Below are 20632 nucleotides of genomic sequence, written 5' to 3'. Positions count from 1 at the left end.
TGTTCACCTTGCATGCTCTTGACTTGAAAAGTCTTTTTGTCTGGCATAATGGCTGTAGAAACTTTCTAACTACAGTCCTTGCAATAAGCCGTAGCTCTTCTGCCATCATTTTTACTAAACTTTATCTTCTTTCTGTGAACTACTCCATGGCTCTTGCATGCCTTCATGAACAACTGCTTACAAGTAAAAGTCTGTCCAACCACAAATTTGGAATCGGTGATATCAATTTCAGGGTTAAATTTTGGAAACTTAGTCCTTTTTCTTAGCTGATTTTCTTCTTCTGAGTCACAGCAACTATCAAATTCATCAAAATCAGTAGCATCTTCTTCCATCTCAGCACCCTCCACTTGAGATGTAGTTGCATTTGTATTCTTACTTGATTCGCAATTTTTGACAATTTTCTCCCATTCAACTTTTCTTTCTTTAACAGATTTTACTATGTTCTCTTCATCACTAAACTCATAGTCATTATCAATGAACTTGTCACCATCACCAAATTCCTCATCTTTTTCAACAGGTGCCTCCTTCTTACTCTTCTTTTTTCTCTGAACTTTTTTAACCTGCTCTTTATTTGTTGAAGATTTTTTGTTTAATGATTTCTCTTTTGGTGATTTGCTAGTAGAGGGTGCATTTTTTCCTACATATTAGACTTCTATATCTGTTCTGTTATCAGGTGCATTCTTTCCTGCATTCTGCACTTCTGAGTTTGCCCCATCTTGTTCTTCTCTAAACTTATGATCTTGCCCTCCTATTTCTGCTCTGTTATCAGGTGCATTCTTTCCTACATTCTGCACTTCTGAGTTTGCCTCATCTTGTTTTTCTCTAAAATTTTGATTTTGCCCTCCTATATCTATTCCATTATCCCCTTTATCAGCAACTCTACTCTCAACTTCTGAAAATATTTCACCGAGTTTTTCAGTAAATTTCAAGTTCTCATCTCTTATAACTGCTTCCTCTATGTGCTTATTAGTTCCTGACTCACATTTACCCATAGTATCCTTTTCACCCTCATTTTCAGATTGAGTTACAAGAATATTAGTTATCACTATTTCTTCTACATCAGAAAATTCTTCATGAACCTTACCTCGCTATTGAGTTTCATTAGAATCAGTCCCCTCTTTTGGTTTACATGATTCAGTTTCACATTCACTTATAAAGTAGGTTTTTAAGTGCACAAAGTATACATCAACCACACCATATTTCACTCCGTATCTAGCCAAATCCTGAGCAACATCTTCACATAACACATATACTAACACATCCTCCATGTTCTTCTCGGGTATTAAGTAAGAGTATGTTACACTAAATTCAGGATACCCTAGTTTTTTTGCAACCCTATCAAGTGTACATATAGACCTTCTGTCAGGATTATAATAGTCAACAATTTTTACACCACCCCATGGTATTCTTTGTTCAGCAATTCAGTGAGTTCACCTCCATAGTGGACCCTAATGGAAAATCGATTCATACCATCTGCCAACCATTTAGGAGACGGTTAACAACAAAAAAATATTGTTTTGGGTCCGACTGCCCATCTATGTAAAGAGACAACACAACACAATACAAGGGACCACATGTAGTTACAACAATATAAGGCATAAAATTGACCACCAGCAACTCTAATCAATATAATAATACTTCTTAACTGCACAAATCATGCTTATTGCAACTGTATTTAAACTATTCACATAGTATCTGATATCATTCCAGAAATTCTTTAGTTTAGGGTTTAGAAATACATACTGTAATTTGGGATCCGTTGAATGTCTTTTTCGTCCATCACTCTGGTAAACCTGTTTCTTCTTCACTTCAATCACCAACATTCCTTTTCATCAAGATTAGTCCACTGCAGGGTAGTGATAATTAAGTTTCTTTTTGGGTTGAGAGGAATCGGAGATAGAATGGTGAATTAGTACCAAAATGGAGGTTTTCACTTAGCATTCCACCATTCGTCCTTTACATTTTGGTCAACAGATAAGTGGTTTGGCCTTTTTACCCTTTAAAAGTTGGGCAAATGATGTGCGCGTGAGATATTTCGAGCAAAAATCATTCGAAAAAGTGAAAAGGGACTTAAATTGATCCTTTTTTATTTTCTAAGGACTAAAAGTAATCATTTTCGATTTGAGGACTAAATTTTCACATTTATAATATGTGAGAGACTATTTGTGCAGTTCTCCCAATACATTTTCTAATCACCTTTTTATCTCACATACATTACATAAAAAAAGTATTATAGTATTTTTTTTAAAAAAAATTATCCCAAATAATCTCCTGTCCAAACGCACTCAAAATTTCAAAATTTTCCCCCTTATTATACGTTAATCAAATTTTCTAAAAGAAAATCTTACTCTAAGTGACATATGATTAATACGATAGATACAAACTAAAAGAATGTCGACTAATATAATAGACACAAACTAAAAAACATGAGACTAAAAAACATGAGCTCGGAGTGCTTTCTTTCAACCAACCGCAAATAACACACACACCCAGAATCTAAGCCAAACCCACAGCCCAACCCAAAAGGCATGCTGACTTTCAGGCCACACTGAGGAACTTAAGTTCTACGCACACACACCACTCACAATCGATGTGGGATGGAAGGAAAGGGGGAGGGGAAACACCAAGACTATTGCCTGTTACAGCTCACCAACGGCTTTTAACCACTCCGCAATTCCTTTTCCCTGAGCTCGGAGTGCTTTCTTAATCGTTTAATATAGGTCAAATCTTATCTAAATAGAAATACCGACCAAAACTTAATAAGAGATGTTTTGTATCATGATTTGCATTTCGAAGCAGCGCAGCTGTACCTTACACGTCTTGATTTTGAATTGGGACTACACACTTTAATTTTTGGATAAATGTGTAGGTGAGATGAGACACATGTTGGACAACGTTTATTAAGCACATGCAGTTTCGGAAAAGGGCTCCATCCAAATGGAATCAGGGGAAATATAACTTGCTAAGACAGGGATTGATCGTTACAAAAACATAGGAGGAGTTATTAATGTACAGCTAATTAATACGTGTGAGATCATTTCCCAACCCTAATCAAGATCAAACTTTAGGCTTCTCCAAGTTTTCCTATCAAAACTAATTGAACAAAAGAATGTTGACCACCTCACAGCACAACAATAAAGAGATTATTAGGTGCCCTAGATGATACAGCCACGAAAGCTATTCAACTTCCGTACAAAATGCAAAAATAGACAATAGTTGTCTGCATTAACAGCACCAAGAAACTTGGATCAAAGAGAATACCCTGAAGGAAGAAGATGGACGAGAAGCAAAGAACTAATATATACAATATGCACAATAGCAGCATAGATCATTGGAACCAAACACTTCATCCTGAATCTTAAGAATCTACATCTTTCAGGCTCCATTGATGTTAAGAGAATTCACTGGGTAGTTACAGCATATCCTCATCCGTTTACCTATGGATAGAGATCTCTGCTTACAGTATCCAGCAATCGCAGGTTAGTACAAAGCTATATTATACTACGTCGGTCTAATGCTCCTCTAATGAAGATCACTAAAACTAAGGTTAAAGGGCCAACAGGCTCAAAGGAAGAAAAAAAATATAAGGCAAAAAATTCTGTACAATGATCAACACCAAAATTTCACAAACCCCATGGCAGAACGGACACCAACCTGTCCCACTGAACTGAGAAAATTCTCCCTCTTCAGAAAACTAATCAGTGAAAAGACTAGCGAGTTATGTACGAGACTACATTTTATAAAACAAGCTGGTATGTTGGGGAATGCAGCGTGACGATTGAGCGCAGAAGCCAAGAGCTGCTGTTCTCTGCTGATGGCAAGCCAGCTGATATATTGTCCATCAGTGTGCATAAATGGTCTTTGCACGGGGTCAAATTTACCTCAAACAATTCTAAAGGAAGTCAAGAGTATCATTGAGAAAAGTCATATCAGCGCCATTCTGGCATAATAACTTCAGCAATATGAACTTCACATCTGCCTATAAGCTGAAAGCACTGTGCAATTTCATTACTTGTCGCAACCAGGAGGTCATCCTAATCACCACCCTTAGAGCTGTCAAAAGCAGCTTTTTTTGCCTCAGCTGTCATGAGAGCCACCACAGCTTTGTGAATTGCTAAATCTGCTCTGTAGAGCAGTCTTTGAGCCCTTTGCCTCTTCAGTTTAGCCATGTTTAAAGCATGCTTAGCAGCACCCGATGCATCACGCAATTTGAACTCAGGAAAATCTGAACCATCCAACTGCTCCAAGGCATGCCTCTGAGATCCTTCATAAATATGATGTTTTTGACTTGGCCACTCAGGTAATTCCATATTCCATCTGTGAGCACCATTTCTCATTCCTATAGTTCTCTGAGGATATTGAAATTGCGAACTACTTGGGGATGGAAATGCCCCATTCTTTGGCTTGTATCTATGGTATTTTGAGTACTGATTCCACTCAGGCACATCACTGGTCAATGAGAAAAAGCCAAGCCCACCAGCATCCCGAGGTGAAAATACCCTTGCTGAGGCCTGCAGTGATGGTGAAGAATCTGAAAACTCATAGCTGTTGCCTGACAATACACTCTTCTCCTCTCCAACAGATATACCATTTAATCTTCTTCCTGCAATGATAAAAGATGAAAAATCAATGTTCCTCTGCCAACCCACACCCAAAAAAAAAAAAAAGCAAAGAACCAAACACACTGTAAAGGAAATTCAGTGGCCTCAAAAAAAAAATCGGGCCTAATTGCATGCAAAAGGATTAACTATGTACCAAATGTATGAGACCCCTCCTGATCCCCTAAGACGGCCTGGCTGTGTCCTGAAACAGGAAACCTTCTGTGAGATCGTTGCTTGGAACCCTTATTAGGAATTTCCAGTCCTCGAGGTTTTAGACAAAAAGCGAACATGGGTGGCCTTTCGTTCAACAAAGTCTTTTCTTTGCATCCAACGGTTGACACAGCAGTGGCCTTGGCCACAGCTTGCTCCCATTCCTTTACTTGATGCTGATATCTTTCCCACAGAGGAGGCTGAGAAAACACAATTTTAATTTAGAAATCAAAAGGAATTTGAATGAGAGAATAGCTTTGAAATTCAGCAAAATTTTCAATACAACATATGATGCTCAATAGTTCAAGCATCATCACAAACAACATGACATAAAAGCAATCCATTCAAGTCAACAAAATTAATAGCAATGAATTACAATGAATTGGATTTAGCTTGATACATGTAAAGCAATGGCATAAACCAATATTTCTTATAATTTCACAACACAACAATAACAAGAAGCTGCCCTTGGGGAAGTTTTCCCAAAAAACATATAGCTATTCCTGCTGAAGCTACTAAAACTATCTTTTCAGGAAAGTAATAAGCTGGCAAGAACTTCTAAAAACATATTAGATAGGAAGACCATAAAAGGTCCAGTGTGCAAGGCACATTAAAATATGAGCAATCTTGCTTCAACATATGGTTTAATACTCAAGAGTAGGAAAGCTATAGCTCAACAGGTGCAAAATTCCTAAGGCCTGACCATATCAAATTTTCTGTGTCACCAAAAACAAGCAGCAGCAACACTTTTATTCACTTGCCAGTATATTCTTTTGACAAACTTAATACACTAGAGACCACCAACCAAGAAGCCTCCACGTGGCACAAGATCAGAAGGTCACATCAGTTTAAGCATGAAAAGCCCACACTTTTAGGAAAATGGTCAAGCTACTCAAAATGTACAAGGGGATAATATTTGTGACTAAGACAATATGACACTGGTAGTGGTAAGGGATCTGCGTCCAACACCTATCTGAAGTTTCAAACAACTCCAACTTAATGAACACGAGAATGAGAACAGGAGGACAAAAGGGTGCAAAGTTTCATGTTGGTTGAAACAAGTATGCATGACTTAGCTTTCCATTCTACTTGTTCTGTCTCTTTCCCTTCCCCACCCCCATCCCCACACACATCAGCTCCTATGCATTTTCAGACACACACACACACACACACATATAGCATGATCCATGAAATAAAATTAAATTGCTTTTATCTCATCAAAATACAAAGACATATCAGAATGCACCAAAATTACTTGATAATCTCAACCAAGAAAAATCACCATAATTTTCATTTGAAACATACACACATATGTACCATATACCCTACTTGAACTCTTTTTCTCCTATTGCTACCAAAAATTTTCACAGCTACTTTCAGAAAACTAGTTCAACAAAGTAAACATACTGTTTCCTGTACAAAAATCCATGGTAAACTGGAATCCCAAACTAGCTCAACCAAATTAAAACAAATAAAGCAAATAATTGAATTCAAAACAGTTAAATGCATCATCCACGGCTTCAAAAGAGACTAAAGTGAAGCACAACTTAGCAGACAACACAACCTAGGGAAAGGCAATTTCCTAGTTTCCAAGCGTAAGGCTAAATGAACAACTTGTACTAGAAAACAGAAGTATTTTCACCGAGCAATTGACTGTTCATTCCCCCAGAGAAAACTACTACATAGAGGAGGGGGAGGAAACAAGAAGGCCAGGATCATGTTCCAAGCATAAATGATAATTCTTTTCACTTGGAACTAAACATTAAATATAGGACAATCATTTTGTACTCCGTATGAGAGGAGGAGAAGAAGTTATGATACCTGGAGATGGCGAATTAACGCCATGCCTTTTCTCTGCCTCTTCTGCCGCCAATGCTCATAAATGCCTTTAACTAATTGCATGGAACCGATCCCAACCATAAACTCTTCTAATTCGGAAACTGTGAACTGATCACACTGTTGAGAATAGGCGAACTTCTCAAGCACATCTACAATCTTCTCAAACAACTCAAATGATACCTCTTTAGGCTTATTCTCATCAGCAAATAGAATTTTACCATTCTTCAAAATCCATTCCTCATCATCACTATCCATGTCGTACAGCACATGCAAAGGATCCATAGCCATGTCAACATCACTCTGAACTTGCCTTGTGTACTTTGGTGAATTGCGGATGGGCAGAACATCTGACACGTAGTCGTCACTTTCCTCTATCAGGCGTACTCCAGGAATGGGGATGTTTTTCACAGAAGCTGCACGAATATTACGATTATGGCATTCTTCGTGCATCTCCTTGAAAATAGTCCACTGGCTCCTGTCAGGAAACTCTAATACCCAATCTTTTCCACCTTTCCACATCATGGCATGCGTGAAGCGATTTGTTGACCCAGGCTGCAAAATATGATTAACTTTGTAAGAATATCTTGTAACACCAGACACTTTGACAGCTAGTTTCCATTCATTTTGGTCTGTGAGTTCCAAAATGATACGTGCACCACATTCTCTCCATCCTTTGTCCCTGACAGTAACAAGAATATTTGCATCGCAAGATAGCAATTCCAGGTTTTTCTGAGAACTCCTTGAACCATCAGAAACCCTTTTCTCGTTGGATCTCCGAATTCGTTTGTAAGGAAAAGATTTCTGGCTCTGGCTTTGGTACCTTGAACTAGAATCATAAACTCCTGGAGGCAAAGTGTACTGCACCTGAGTCCGAGGCTTCTTAGGCCCATTGCCAAAGCCATTGCTTATAAAATTTGACTTCCCATGAGGCCATACCGGAGAATGATCCCCAAAGGGAGAATTGTTTGAGCAATTTCTATCACGCCGCAACGAACTTCTAAGACCACTTGTGCAGGGACTCTGTAACACACCATCACTCATATTCCCAGCCAAATCAGAAACCTGTCCAGAAATATTGACTCCCTGATCCAAAGGCTTGTCATTTTGATCAGAAGAAGGAAGTTCAATACTCAGACCACCCAAACTAGAAAAGCCGGTTGTATTAGACAAGCCTGTAGGTGCAACAGTTCTTGAAACAGAAAGATCTGAAGATGCAACATTCTGCTCCAACTCTTGATTGTGGGACTCATGATTGCTAGGGTTGACAACTCTATCAGTTTCAAGCATATCAAAATCTTTGGAAATTGAGGGACCCGGAGTCATGTCTTGTTTTCCATTTGAAGCTGATTTTCCTCTGTCAACATCACTCACTTCAGAGCTGACATCTTTTCCTGAACAAGGTTCAGCAGAGCTCAAAAATTGAGAGCCAGCATCTGCCAAAGAAGTTTGCTTATCACACCCAGGAATTTTACCTATGACATTTTCAGGGCAAGGATCAATGTCCGGATGGAGTATAGCAGTTGACTGGACATCAACTTCTGAATCTCCAATAGCAGACAGCGAAGCATTGTCCTGAAAGTTGATGCTGGAAAAGTTTTGCTCCATGAGCAGCTTCAGATGCAGACTAAGAAAGAAAGTTGGCGCTGCAGTAAATGAAAGAGCAAATGCAGGAATTTTCCCAAGCTTAATAGCAGAATTAAATGCAAATGAACTCGTCCTCTTGCTGGAAGATTCTCTTGAAACACCAACTGGTAAAATGCTGTGCACAAGCCTCTTCTGCAAACAGAAAAATGGAAAATCAATAAGGCCCCGGGGGATTGCAAAACAGAACCAAGTACACGGTCCAACTGCAATTATCATACTTATTGTCTAGAGACAAAAAATTCATGGCACAAAGCACGACAGTTTCTTGCTATCTACTTCGATTCACTGCAAATCAAACATTATGCAAAAAAAAAAGGCAAATATAGAGTCATAAGTGCTACAATTTTAAAGACATTAAGTGGAAACTCAACCATCGGCCAAAGGAAACTGTGAATGGCATATCTACTAATTATCAAAAAGATAAAATGAATGAAAGTAGCGTAAGGAGAAAAAATGGAGAGCAGACCTTTAGTGGAAAGAATCCCGTACCAACATATGGTGTACATGATTGATAACTTCCACCTTCAAGTGTCTTTATGTTATCATAAGTGCACTCAGAAACAGGTAGCTGCTTGCTGAGTAAACAATACCGCTGAAGCATAGAATCCAGATAAAGCCACTTTGACTGTTTCAGTTTTGAAAAGCTGTAGAATTCAAACTCTTGTTGCTTTCTGAGATCTTGAATGCATGAAAATTTAAACCGTATTGATGTTATTGGCAATTGCATATCAATGAACTTCCACTCTTCTGAAGATTGACTAAATACTGTGAGGACGAGCGAAAATAACTTGAGAGCAAGTTTCAGGCAACCCTCAAACAGAAGATACCTCAGTCCAATTGAATTGTCAACAAAAAGCATCTCCAAAGCAACCTCAGGCCAAGTAGTCATGATGCCACCATAATTGGGTGGCACCAAAGCATGAGAGAACCCAAAACGATCCACTAGAAATGAGCAATCCAGAAATCGCAAGACAGGCAAGGACACATCCAACCTGAATCTGACAGATTCTCCAAACGGAACTCTCAACCTGAGCAAGCCTTGATCATCGATAGACCACAAAAGCTTGTCAATTCCAGAGCATCCAAGAGAATTATCATACCATTTCCAGGAGTGCAAATTGTCCTCAGCTGAGTCAAAAGGAGCAAAAGTGGGGCATGGACTTCTACGTGTTTTATCATTTCTGCAAGCAGGAGAGAAACCTCCACTGTTCTTGCGCAAGTGCCTCCTAACATAAACAACACATGGGCTACCTTTGGAGCTACTAGGACTTCCCAACAACGAAGTCTCTGCCCTTTCGCCATCAGCAGATTTCTCTGGCAATGTAGAATCAGAATCCGATTTATTTCCATCTCCTGCCAAGGATCCCACATCTGCCTCTGTATCATCAGTTTTGACAGACACAACAGGTTGCACCATGGAGCTAGAAAACTGTAATGTTTTTTGTTTTTTCAAATGACTAGCAGGAGAAGATTTGACTCTATGAGATGATCGTGACAACCATGATATTATAGGTTCTGAGTCCAGATAGTTCTCGTCAAAGCTGTCATCATCCTCACTATCTGTTTTCCTTTTATCTATGTATTTATCAATAATGGGAGTTTTAGTCCGCTCATTTTTGGCAGGAACCTCACTGGGGAGGAGCAAAAGCTTGAATTTCTCGTTGTGAAGATCAATCCACTCCTCATCCCGATCATCGTACTCGACATGATGAAGCTTTCTTTTAGGGTCATAATCATTTACACGCCCATAATACCAACTTTCATCCAATGGCCAGTATACCTTGATCCTCCGGTTCAAAAACCAATATGCATCCAAATTGCTGGTAACAATTTCATAAAAGTGACGACGCTTCCTTGAAAGGCCCTTCTCCTTCAGCTCTTTTCTGGGTCTCAGCACTCTGCTAGCATCTTTGGTTTTCAGGTTAGCCGACGAGTCTGCCCTTCTGCTAACAAAATCTCGACGAGAAGAATGGGAAAAAGAGACGGTATTGTCTGGTGGACTGCTGGAAGATCTAATTCTAGAAGTAAAACCTGTGCACCTAGGATCAAATCTAGAGGAAAGCATCCTTGCAGCATTCTGTTCAAGTTTCTCCTCATCATCATCGTCATCTTGGAAGTCATCAAAAACACTGCTTGAATTATCCACTGAAGGCTCAACCTTCTTCTGAGCAGTCTCAACACCTGATCGCAATTCCTTCCTCTTCCTATGATTGCTCCGACGTTTTTTGGAAGATTTATCACCATTATTTACAACATGACCACCTTCATCTTTCGCAAGGTGAGATGAAGTGGATATACCATTCCTACCATCCTTCACTTCATCAACATTCCTCTTCCGTTTTACCTTGGAACCACCAGAACGACTTGGTAACTTAGCAACATTATCAGCAGAACCTGCCTTACCACTAGATGACCCTGATGACTCAACTTTCCTGGCCTCCCCATTTGAGTTACCAATCCTATCAACAGAACCACTTGGCCCCGACATGTTAGCTGGCCCATTAGTTTCAAACTTCTTCCGGCCAACAGAACCCCTTGGACGCTTTGGAATATGAATTACATTACCAGAGCCACCCAAACTAAGAGAAAGCCCATTCAATCCATTCTTGTGACTGAAACCAGATAATGAACGACTAGAATCAACCGAAACAGAACCTGATCGCGCATCATTCCCACGCCCCTCACCTATACTCTTCCTACTCTTTTTCACCACAGGCTCAAGGCTATCCAAAGCAACCTCTTTTACAATCTTTTTCCTCTTCTTCTTCTTCTTCTTGTTATCATCCCTATCCTCACCACCATTCTGTACCGGATATTTGCCTTTTTTAGAGTGCCCGTCATTCGAGACCCTAGATTTATATATACTCTGGAGATCCAAAGATTTGGTTTTCCTGGAATTCTCAACACCAGCAGCAGCAGAAATCTTTCCTATGCTATTTTCCATCAACAACCCCTCAATCCGAACTCTTAAATACAAAACCCTCAATTTTCACATCCCTCATATTCACTCTCAGTTTTCCAGATCTGCCACATTAAAAAGACCAAAAAGAACCCGCATTTCAACAACAAATAAAATTCCCCAAAATACGAAAAATGCACTAATTCATCCAATCAATCAAAGTACAATCAAAACATAATCCAAACATCAAATCATTCTCAAAATTAACCGATCATACTATCTTTAAAAACCCCGAAAAACCCATTAACAAAGGAAACGTACCGTACCTGACCTCGATTCTATCGAAAAAACGGCGAGTGGAGAGATGAGATCGCGAATAGCATGCGGAAGAAGCTTTTGTACGGTTCGAATAGGAGAATTTTGGAAGATAATAGAATTTGATTTGAAACCCTAAATTGATTTTGAACGATTTATTCAAACGATTTTTTGGATATAAATTTTTTTTTTGAATTTCCGCTTTTTTCTTATTTTCCTAGAGAGAGAAAAGGGAGAGAGAAAGGGCTGCGTAGGGTTTGTCTGGGGTCACGAGAGTTTAGGGTTTTTTTATTATTTTAACCGGCAAAAAATGAAAATTACCTGGAATTTATGACCACGTGGGAGGACTCTATCCGTTAGATTAAATATCGTACGGTCAAGATCTCTTCTGGGTTGTTGGAGTCTTAACAGAAAAGAGTAAAGATCGAGTAATCGGCCTGAGAGTTCAACGGTTAAGATTGAGAGATGCTGAAGATGGACGGTTGAGATTTGAAGCAGGTTTCGTACTTTTTCCATGTTTAACCGACTATGTAATTCAGATCTAAATTTGCGAGAAAGGCTAAATTCCATTTTTCCATTTTTGGGTCTTCACATTGCCCTTGGAACCAATGATATTTACTAAAAATGCCACGGAAGTTTTCAAAAAGAGGAAAAGAAATGACCCGCCATAAAGGATAGGTAGGAAATATCTGCACGAGTATGGAGGATTGTACACGCGCTTGTTTTGTCCGACACGAGATCGTCTGAGCAGAATGTTGGACACGTGTTCTCTGAATAGAGCGAGTGGATTAATTTGTGTACGCTCTAGAGCGTGAGGACTCGTTGATTCTGGGGCTCTGGCTGTAGATAATGACGTGGTCAATGGAGAAACAAATCGGTAAAGATCAGGTGCTATACTAGTGAAATATATCACTTTTATGAGATCCAATAGGAATGGCCCAACGTGGAAGTTGAATATATCACCGTTCCTATTTGGAATGCTTCTACACACAATTTTCATTAAAAAAAAAACTTTGTGCTAATTAAATAAAAAGGGAAAAGGGTTTGTAAAATATTAAAAAGAGTATGTGAATATCATCCTTTTTTTTATAACCTTTTTATACCCTGTCAATGTATAATTTTGTTTTACACTAACAGGTTTAGATCATACCACATAATATGAATACAAATTTGAAATTCAAATCATATATATGTGATATACAATCAAAACTGTTAGAGTAAAAAAATCATTAACATATAAAAAATTTATCCTTTTTTTCTTAATTTCGCAATCCTCAATTAGGCATTGAAAAAGGGATTTAGGTTTACATGCCACAAGGAACAAAATTGAAAAAAAAAAAAAAAAAAGAAGAAGAAGATTTAAGCTTAACAAAGCAAGAGGATGCTTGATGGTTTAACACCTTTTTTTTTTCAATTTCACATAAATTTAAATTTTAAGTTTCATATTTTAATTTTATCAAACACACCCTTAGTGTCCAAAACTTGTCATCTTTCGTTTGCCTATAACTTTTTCTCAATTTACGTTGTTTTATTATTTTTTTAAGATTTGCATAAGTATGTGTCTCTTATTAGTGGTGAATCTTTTTTTTTAACCCAAAAATGTTTTCATGGTCCATTAAAAATTTGAGTATTATTCTAATTCTATAAATTGGAAAATGAGAATGATTTATTATTAATAAGGGATGCAAACGAATCAAATCGCTCATGAGTAACTCGAATTTGAGCTCAACTTAAGCTCGATCAACATTGAATTCAAGTTGAGTTCGAGCTAACTAAGTCGAACTCGAGATCAAATTCGAGTTCAAAAATACTTAATTTGTTAATTCGTGAGATGACTCAATCATATATATATGTATATATATTATCTTTTATTTTAATAGTAAAATTACATATATATCCTTAATATTTTATCATTCGTTAAGAAAAAATAATTATTTTATTCATTTTTTATAAAAAAAATAATTATTTTTTATTTTTTGAAGCTCAAGCTCGACTCAAATTTGAGTCGAGTTTGAACTCGAACTTTATTTTGAGAGTTCGATGAACTCGAATTCAAGTTCAAGATTCACAAAAAAACTAAATTGAGATTCGGTTCGACTCGACTCATTTGCACTTCTATTTATTAGGCAAAATTGCATCGATCTTATATTAGATAGTAGAATTTTGAAAGATCTTTTACTAAATTGAAAAACATCATTCTTTGAAGAAATAATTGGAACCATAAAAATTCAAAAAATGTAATTTTAGCTTATATTAGTGATTAAAAAAAAGAAAATTTCTATGCAAAAATGTGCATATACTTGGTTGCTTGAGGCATTTATTTCAATGGTGTACGAACATCAATTGCATAGACAGCTAAAGTCAAATAATCTTAGGTTCCTAAAAGTATAGATTGCTTGAGCTACTTGTATTTATGTGTACCTTTATATAACTTTAAATTACAACTAGTGAATTGATTATACTAGTATATTGTTGTTTGATTGCAAAATGGATTCCCTCCATCCAAATTGTTCAGCCACCAACCGTAATGGGAAACAGTCCAAAGTGCGTTTTAGTTTGAACTTTGAACTGAAACCAGGCAAATGGTCGATACGGAAGCTGGACTCCACTAACATTTGAATGTTGGAGCTACAAAAATCCGACACGTGTGCATGCCACCTCAAATGGTTTCAAGTTCTTGTTTGAGACCGCGAAAACATCACCAAGCTGGCAGCAAAAAGACCAAAATGCCCATGAACTGGAGCATAATAATAACAAAGATGGGGGACGAAATTGATACTATGGCAATCAACAGTTCCACACTACCAGAATAGGCGGGCGCTTTTGTACGTGGTATGATATTGCTAAGAGTCATAATAGCAGAAGATTAAGGGTTAAGAACCTTTATTTAGACTACCGATTATTCCCCAAATATTTAAATATCAGCGTAAGAAAAGATATGTTACCAAAGGGTGTTGCAAACCAAGAAGAAAGAGAAAACTAAAGCTACCACCGGTACAAAATAATTTATTTTTACTAACATAACGTAAAAATTTGATATATTTGAGTGCATATTACAATGATAAGTTAATAACTTATTACTTATTGTTTGGAGCAAGTTTTGTCTACAAATTTCAGTGTCAATGCAAATAATTTTACTAAAGTAAGGTAAAAATTTGAGGAACAATAGAATGTGGAAAAATCAAAAGGATGCACTCGTCTTAGAGTATTTAGATGGAGAAAGATAAAAGCATTGTGTCTTACTTCACGATCAAGCGTTAAATAGTAGGTAATTAAAAATTTCAAGCGTTAAATAGTAGGTAATTAAAAATTTACTTCACGATCAAGCTGTTGAAACAAAATCAATAATTGAATTATATATATATATATATATATACACTTTTCATGTTTTAAAAACTTTTTAGCTTTTATTTTTTAGAGGGACATTTAAACTTTGCAAAAATTGGTAAAAAATGAGCAATCTTATGAACTGTTTCCGTTGGCAAAAAACCAAAAAAAAAAATCCTAACAAAATTTGATTATAAAACTGAAATAAATTACGGAAACTTAATAGTCAAATTACCTATAACTAACCAATTTAAAAAACAAAAAACTACTGAAGGAAAGAGGATTAGAGGAATAGGAATGGACACAGCAAGTCTGCTATCAATATACATGCACATTACCCTAAGGGCTAATTAATGGCTGTACACAAATAACCAAAGAGTTACTCTTTATATACTACTATTGTATACCTTTCTTATGCAGTGCTAAACATAATCAAATCTGACTAGTCATGAGAGTTTCACCAGAGAAACCTCATTTCTTCAAACCCATTCTTCCAGGATTCAAAAATGGATTGGTAAGTCTATCTCCTAGTCTCTCGCCTCTTCATGTCAAAATATATCATACTGACTGACCATTTGTGTCAAAGAAAATGATGAAGACTTGAGCATTCAGCTCTTTCATGGTTTTAAGGGTTTTTTTTTTAATTCCTGGTCGATCTTTTTGTGCAGAAAATACCTGTATCTTTCTCCAAATATTTGTGTGGAGAAAGGTCAAATTACATGTTGCTCAGAAGGGGTGCAAGGGAATGGAGGGTGAAGATGAGTGGGCAATCTCTTGAAGAAGGCTGGAGAAAGTTTGCAGTAGAAAACAACTTGGAAGTGGGGGATTTTGTAGTATTTAAACATGAAGGAAATATGGTGTTTGATGTTAGGGTCTTTGACCCTAGTCATTGTGAGAGGGAATATCCATGGATTCATGATGTTACAAGTGATGAACCAAAAGAAGAAGATATACCATCCTCCAAGAAATTCAAGTCTGCAGGTTATATATACATACATATATATATTTTTTTTTAAAAAAAAATTTCCTACAGCATACCCTTTTGGATGATGAATTCTTTTTTGTGTCAAGATTTATTCTCAACAAATTAATCAGTCAAGTTTTCTATGTATGAAACAATTGGCTAACTGAGCATTAACTTTTCGTTTCAAATTCTTGTAACATCTATATAATATTATATATCCTGAACTCTTTTTCCTCGTATAAATGTCCTCTTTAAATGATGCTTCCGCTTGGTTAATAATAATTGATACAGGTGAGGCAATAGGTTTAAGGAGGAACAAGGCGAGGACTCGTTTGACTGCTAAAAGTGGCATTTCCATTGATAGTGAAGGAAATTCAGAGGAAAATGAAGAGTCGACTCCAACTTCAAGAAAGGCCTCTTCAGATGATGATGAAGAACCAAATAAACCCTATTTTGTTTCATCTATCAAGCCTTACTGTATTAAAAACTCTATCCTGGTATGGAGTACTATTTTTGACACCGATTTTTTTGCCTTCCTGCTTTGGGCATTAGCCAGTTTTAAATTAACTTCAGTGTGCATATGTTTTCTACTTTCAACTTGGAAAATTTTTTTTGGAGACTTTGCAAAAAAAGTTTTTGTATCAATTCGATCCAATTGTTAAAAATTGTTAATGCCGTGAATTTAGACACTTTTTTTCCTAACCGGAGAGGGGTGGAATTTATGAGAAGTGGGGAGGTGAGACGTGAATTTGAACCCAGAACCTCCAACCTTGAATTTATGCACTTCATTAGCACTCTATATCATTGCCTTTAATTGTTAAATTCACAAAAGAAACTCTATTACCTCTAATTGTTAAAATTGACAAAATTCCATGAACATTCCACATACATATATAGTGATGTGGCCAAGTCACCTACATGAACATTTTAATCTTAAAACATCTCAAATTTGGCAATCAATTTGTTTCATCTTCCATGCAGCATATTCCACTGGGATTTGCTAGAGCCAATAATTTAAGAAACAGAAGCTGCGAAGTTATTCTCAGAGATCCACAGCAAAAGTCATGGCAAGTTGAAATGGTTCCAAAGGCCAGCCATGTTTGCTTTAGGCGTGGATGGAGTGCATTCTTTAAAGCAAATGGCCTGAAGCTAGGAGACACTTTCAAGATTGAGCTCGTGGAAAATGGAAAAATACCTGTTCTTGACTTTGTTCCTTGCTTGACAAGTAGTAATAAAGAGCCTCATCTTAAGCGTCCAACTCCTCCTCAACCTCGGCCATTCTCGACCGTGAAACCGAAGGGCAAATGCCTAGACAAGAAACTTGAGGCTTCACCTGAGTCTAATAATGATCATCCTAATTCTTTTGTGTCCACTATTAAGGCTTATAGCATCAAATATTCAATACTGGTAAGCTTCTGAACTTCCTGATATTTTTCCAATGTCAATTTGCGCATGCTATGGCTGTTTTTTCCTGAGTTAATTTGGAACACCAAAGTAATGATTTTGTATTGTACACATGTATTTTCCCGGTGGCCACCACCAAAGTATTAAAACTCCAATTGCCACATTAAAAAAGTGGCTTTGTTTAAAAAATTTAGATGGGTGCGTAGTGCACCCGTGTGATTCGGTGCTGGTTCAGTCCCTTCTGCGTTACTTTTGAGTCTCTTTAGGTCCAACCCCTCTCTTTATTGTAGGATAAATTAAGTTATACAATAGTTTTCGTCTCTGAGAAAAAATAAAAAGACTAATCATATGCCTTTTGGCATAGCACAGTTGAGCTCTTGTATATTTTTCCTGCTTTGAAATTGGAAGTGTACTTCTTCGGAAAAATTACTGTTCCAACTTTTGCTTTAGGTAGAAAACTTTTGCTTTTGGCATCTGAATTTCCACCTAATACAACTTCTGCTTTTGAAATGGGCCTCCAAAATATAAAAGCAACTACGACACGGTTGACTTTAGGTTACTATATGAACAATTAACAGTTGTTCTAGGGGTACATCTCTGGTCCCAATTTAGATGAACGAATGAAATAGTTGACCCGACTTATTAATTGCATTATGCGTTAAGAACAAATTCTTAACAAATTCTCGTAGAGTAAAATTATCAATTATATAGACCCTTAAGCAAAATACGGTTAGTTAAATCTTCAGGTAGATAAACAGGATATGATGAGAGATGGTAATCTGAATGAAGATTTTTCATTGTCATGCACATTAAAAAAAAAAAACTGATTAAATTGTATGGTGCATTGAGAACTGGAAAAAAGATGGAAAAGTACATAATTTGTGGAATCTGGTTTGGCTAATTATGAAATCAACTTTTGCTTTCCCAAGTCTGAAATTGATTGTGATGCAGCATCTGCCAATGAAGTTTGCAAGATCGACCGGCTTAATTAAGCTAAATGGAGAAATGATCCTTAGAGATGAAAGAAAAAGGCAATGGTCAGTGAGACTGCAGCAGAAGGGAAAACATGTTCTCATATCAAGTGGATGGAGCAAATTTCGTACCTCAAATGGCCTTAAAGAAGGAGACACCTACAAGTTTGAGCTCATCAAGAAAGGGCAAAGACCTCTTGTGAATTTCTATTGTAAGTATTGCTTTTAGTTCAAGATCTCTCTTACTAACTGGAATCAAAGAATCAGTAACAATAAAAGATAAAATACGTAGAATAAGCAAACTTACCTCGATTCCCTCTTTCTTCGTTATAAAACTTTGTCCAATAAAACATGGGAAAACAATGAAAAATATATACTAACAGGGCAGGAAGGGAGTAGTGACTTTTCTATAATTTTATAGAACCTTTCTCTATTCTTTTTTATTTACACCGTTTTTGCATTTATCATGAAGAATTCATGAAGTTTTGTCATTATTATGGCTTCAAAAGCAAAGCACATGAAAAAATATGTCATGGTAATGAAATAATTGGACCTTTTATCGGCTAAGTGAATATATGTATCTTCCTCCAAATCTAGTGAATAATCTTGCAGGTAATTTTTCTGAGGAGGACAAGCCAACAATGAACTGATAATAGCTTGGGGACACCTTCCAAGTTGAGGGACCATTCCCAGAAGTATTATTGTAGTTTTGTATATTCCTGCTATCTTTCGCTAAATGGTGTTTTCGTTAAGGCGCTTAAATTACACTTAATTTACTGTATAAAGATTTACATTTATTGCCCCTATATTCAGATACTTTCTCGAATAAATTTCACTCTTATTCAAAAAAATTAACACTTGAACCTATCTTAGTGAATGCTCTACGGCACTCATAGGCCAAACTCTTATTTTTAAGGGTATTTCTAATATTTTTTGGTGCAAAATGTATACTTTTTTTTTGTTAGGAGGCGTCCATCCATCGATCGGTTAACTAGTTAAATTGGGTTTTAGCTTTGGTTTAGTCAATTGCGGGATGCTAATTTTCTTTTTCTTTCATCTTTGACAAGCAAAACCTGGACATGATGGGACGTTTAAGCTTTAACAGTACCCTATCTAACTTTTCTAATGAGAAAGCAACTACAAAGATGAAGCATTAATTCGAAAGTAGTAGCTCGTCTTTTTGCGTTCTTGGTGAAATCCCGGGAATCAGATACTGATAAAAGCAAGCTGCAAGCTCGAAATACAGTATCAAATTAAAGCTCTAAATCATCTCTATAATCAACAATTAATAACTGAAATAACACCTGAATTCATCTTGAGAAGCACCAATTTTTCTACAAAATTGCTGGTGAAAGCAACAAGCTGGGAATTTATATAATATGGGTTCCACCTTAACTCTTCTCCTTCTCTCTACCGTCGCAGACAAAACATATTCTTCCCTTGAGAGGGAGGGATGTCCCTCCCTTCCATGTCTTTTTTCCTTTTGTTGTTTGTGTTTATAAAAAAAAATGCAAAACAGAGAGTTTTCTAGTGAAATTTTCTTCTCTCTTAACGATTTTTAGTAACAGTTTTTTTTTTTTTCCCTTTCCTAGTCATTCCTAATGAGAGTTTTGTTAGTTTTATATCTCTCTTACTGATCTAAACTTTCTGAGATTTGATTTTCAAATTGAGATTCCTTAGATCAATCTCGTCAAATCTCACATTAGCATTTGGACTTAAATCAGTTTATTAACAGTGTAATATTTTCTTGACTTTTTATATATATGGTATCTAGTTTCGTTCTTCAAATCTTCTTTTATATATGCGTATGATTGATGTAATTTTTATCATTAGTACATATTGATGAACAGTGATGTTTTTATAATAGACATATACACACATATACACACGCACACACATATACGTACATACATATAGATTGTCTTTTCTACAATCTTCACAAAATCGGTAAATTGATCAATTAATTTTTTTAACTCAAGATTATGTTGTAAGATTAAAATTAAAAAAAATCTCATTTTATATCTAATATGGAATTTGTAGCACATGATATTTCTTGGAGCAAGTTGTCAAATTTATTACACTAAACTAGTTTTGTACCCATTCGTTGAATGGGAATTGTCTAAAAATAATAAATTATTTAGTGTAGTTCATAAAAATATTTTCATAAAATACAAACTTATTGTATAATCTATTATAACCTTTCTTAAATACATTGTTATTAAAAAATAGTCTTATAATGTAAATTTAAACATCTAATTCAGTGATTAATAATTCGAAATGCAAAAAAAAAAAAATTTGACAATATGATGACATTCAAAAACTTGAAAATAGGGAAGATCAAATCTTGGCTGATCTTCTGTAAACAAAAGAATGGCCAACCCGTTACCAAAACATCAATTTTAGTACTTAATATAAATGGCTTAAAGGTTAATGTGAAAAGAAAAGAAGCCGAATGAAA

General features: G+C 36.3%; 2 protein-coding genes across 4 annotated transcripts; one reads left to right on the top strand and one right to left on the bottom strand.

Annotated features, from left to right (window-relative positions):
* Positions 1-3276: 3276 nt before the first annotated feature.
* LOC113779754 lies at positions 3277-11727 on the bottom strand. 3 transcript variants are annotated; one of them, XM_027325465.1, is made up of 5 exons: positions 11515-11727; positions 8761-11318; positions 6633-8426; positions 4756-5011; positions 3277-4603 (listed from the first exon to the last, which is right to left on the bottom strand). In XM_027325465.1, the coding sequence occupies exons 2-5, from the start codon at positions 11236-11238 to the stop codon at positions 4035-4037; spliced, it is 5097 nt and encodes a 1698-aa protein (XP_027181266.1). In that variant the 5' UTR covers positions 11239-11318; positions 11515-11727; the 3' UTR covers positions 3277-4034. The 3 variants fall into 3 exon arrangements, with proteins under 3 accessions (XP_027181266.1, XP_027181265.1, XP_027181267.1); XM_027325464.1 differs by having other exon boundaries at positions 11520-11727; XM_027325466.1 differs by having other exon boundaries at positions 11525-11727.
* Positions 11728-15283: 3556 nt separating this feature from the next.
* On the top strand, positions 15284-18403 carry LOC113780692 (putative B3 domain-containing protein REM15). The gene is made up of 5 exons (XM_027326473.1): positions 15284-15349; positions 15504-15816; positions 16091-16296; positions 16781-17206; positions 18155-18403. The coding sequence occupies exons 1-5, from the start codon at positions 15284-15286 to the stop codon at positions 18401-18403; spliced, it is 1260 nt and encodes a 419-aa protein (XP_027182274.1).
* Positions 18404-20632: the final 2229 nt, after the last annotated feature.

The sequence above is a fragment of the Coffea eugenioides genome, chromosome 8, assembly GCF_003713205.1.
Source record: "Coffea eugenioides isolate CCC68of chromosome 8, Ceug_1.0, whole genome shotgun sequence".
Lineage (NCBI taxonomy): Eukaryota > Viridiplantae > Streptophyta > Magnoliopsida > Gentianales > Rubiaceae > Coffea > Coffea eugenioides.
Note: the sequence above shows the minus strand (reverse complement) of the source record. Positions and strands in the feature narration are given on the sequence as shown.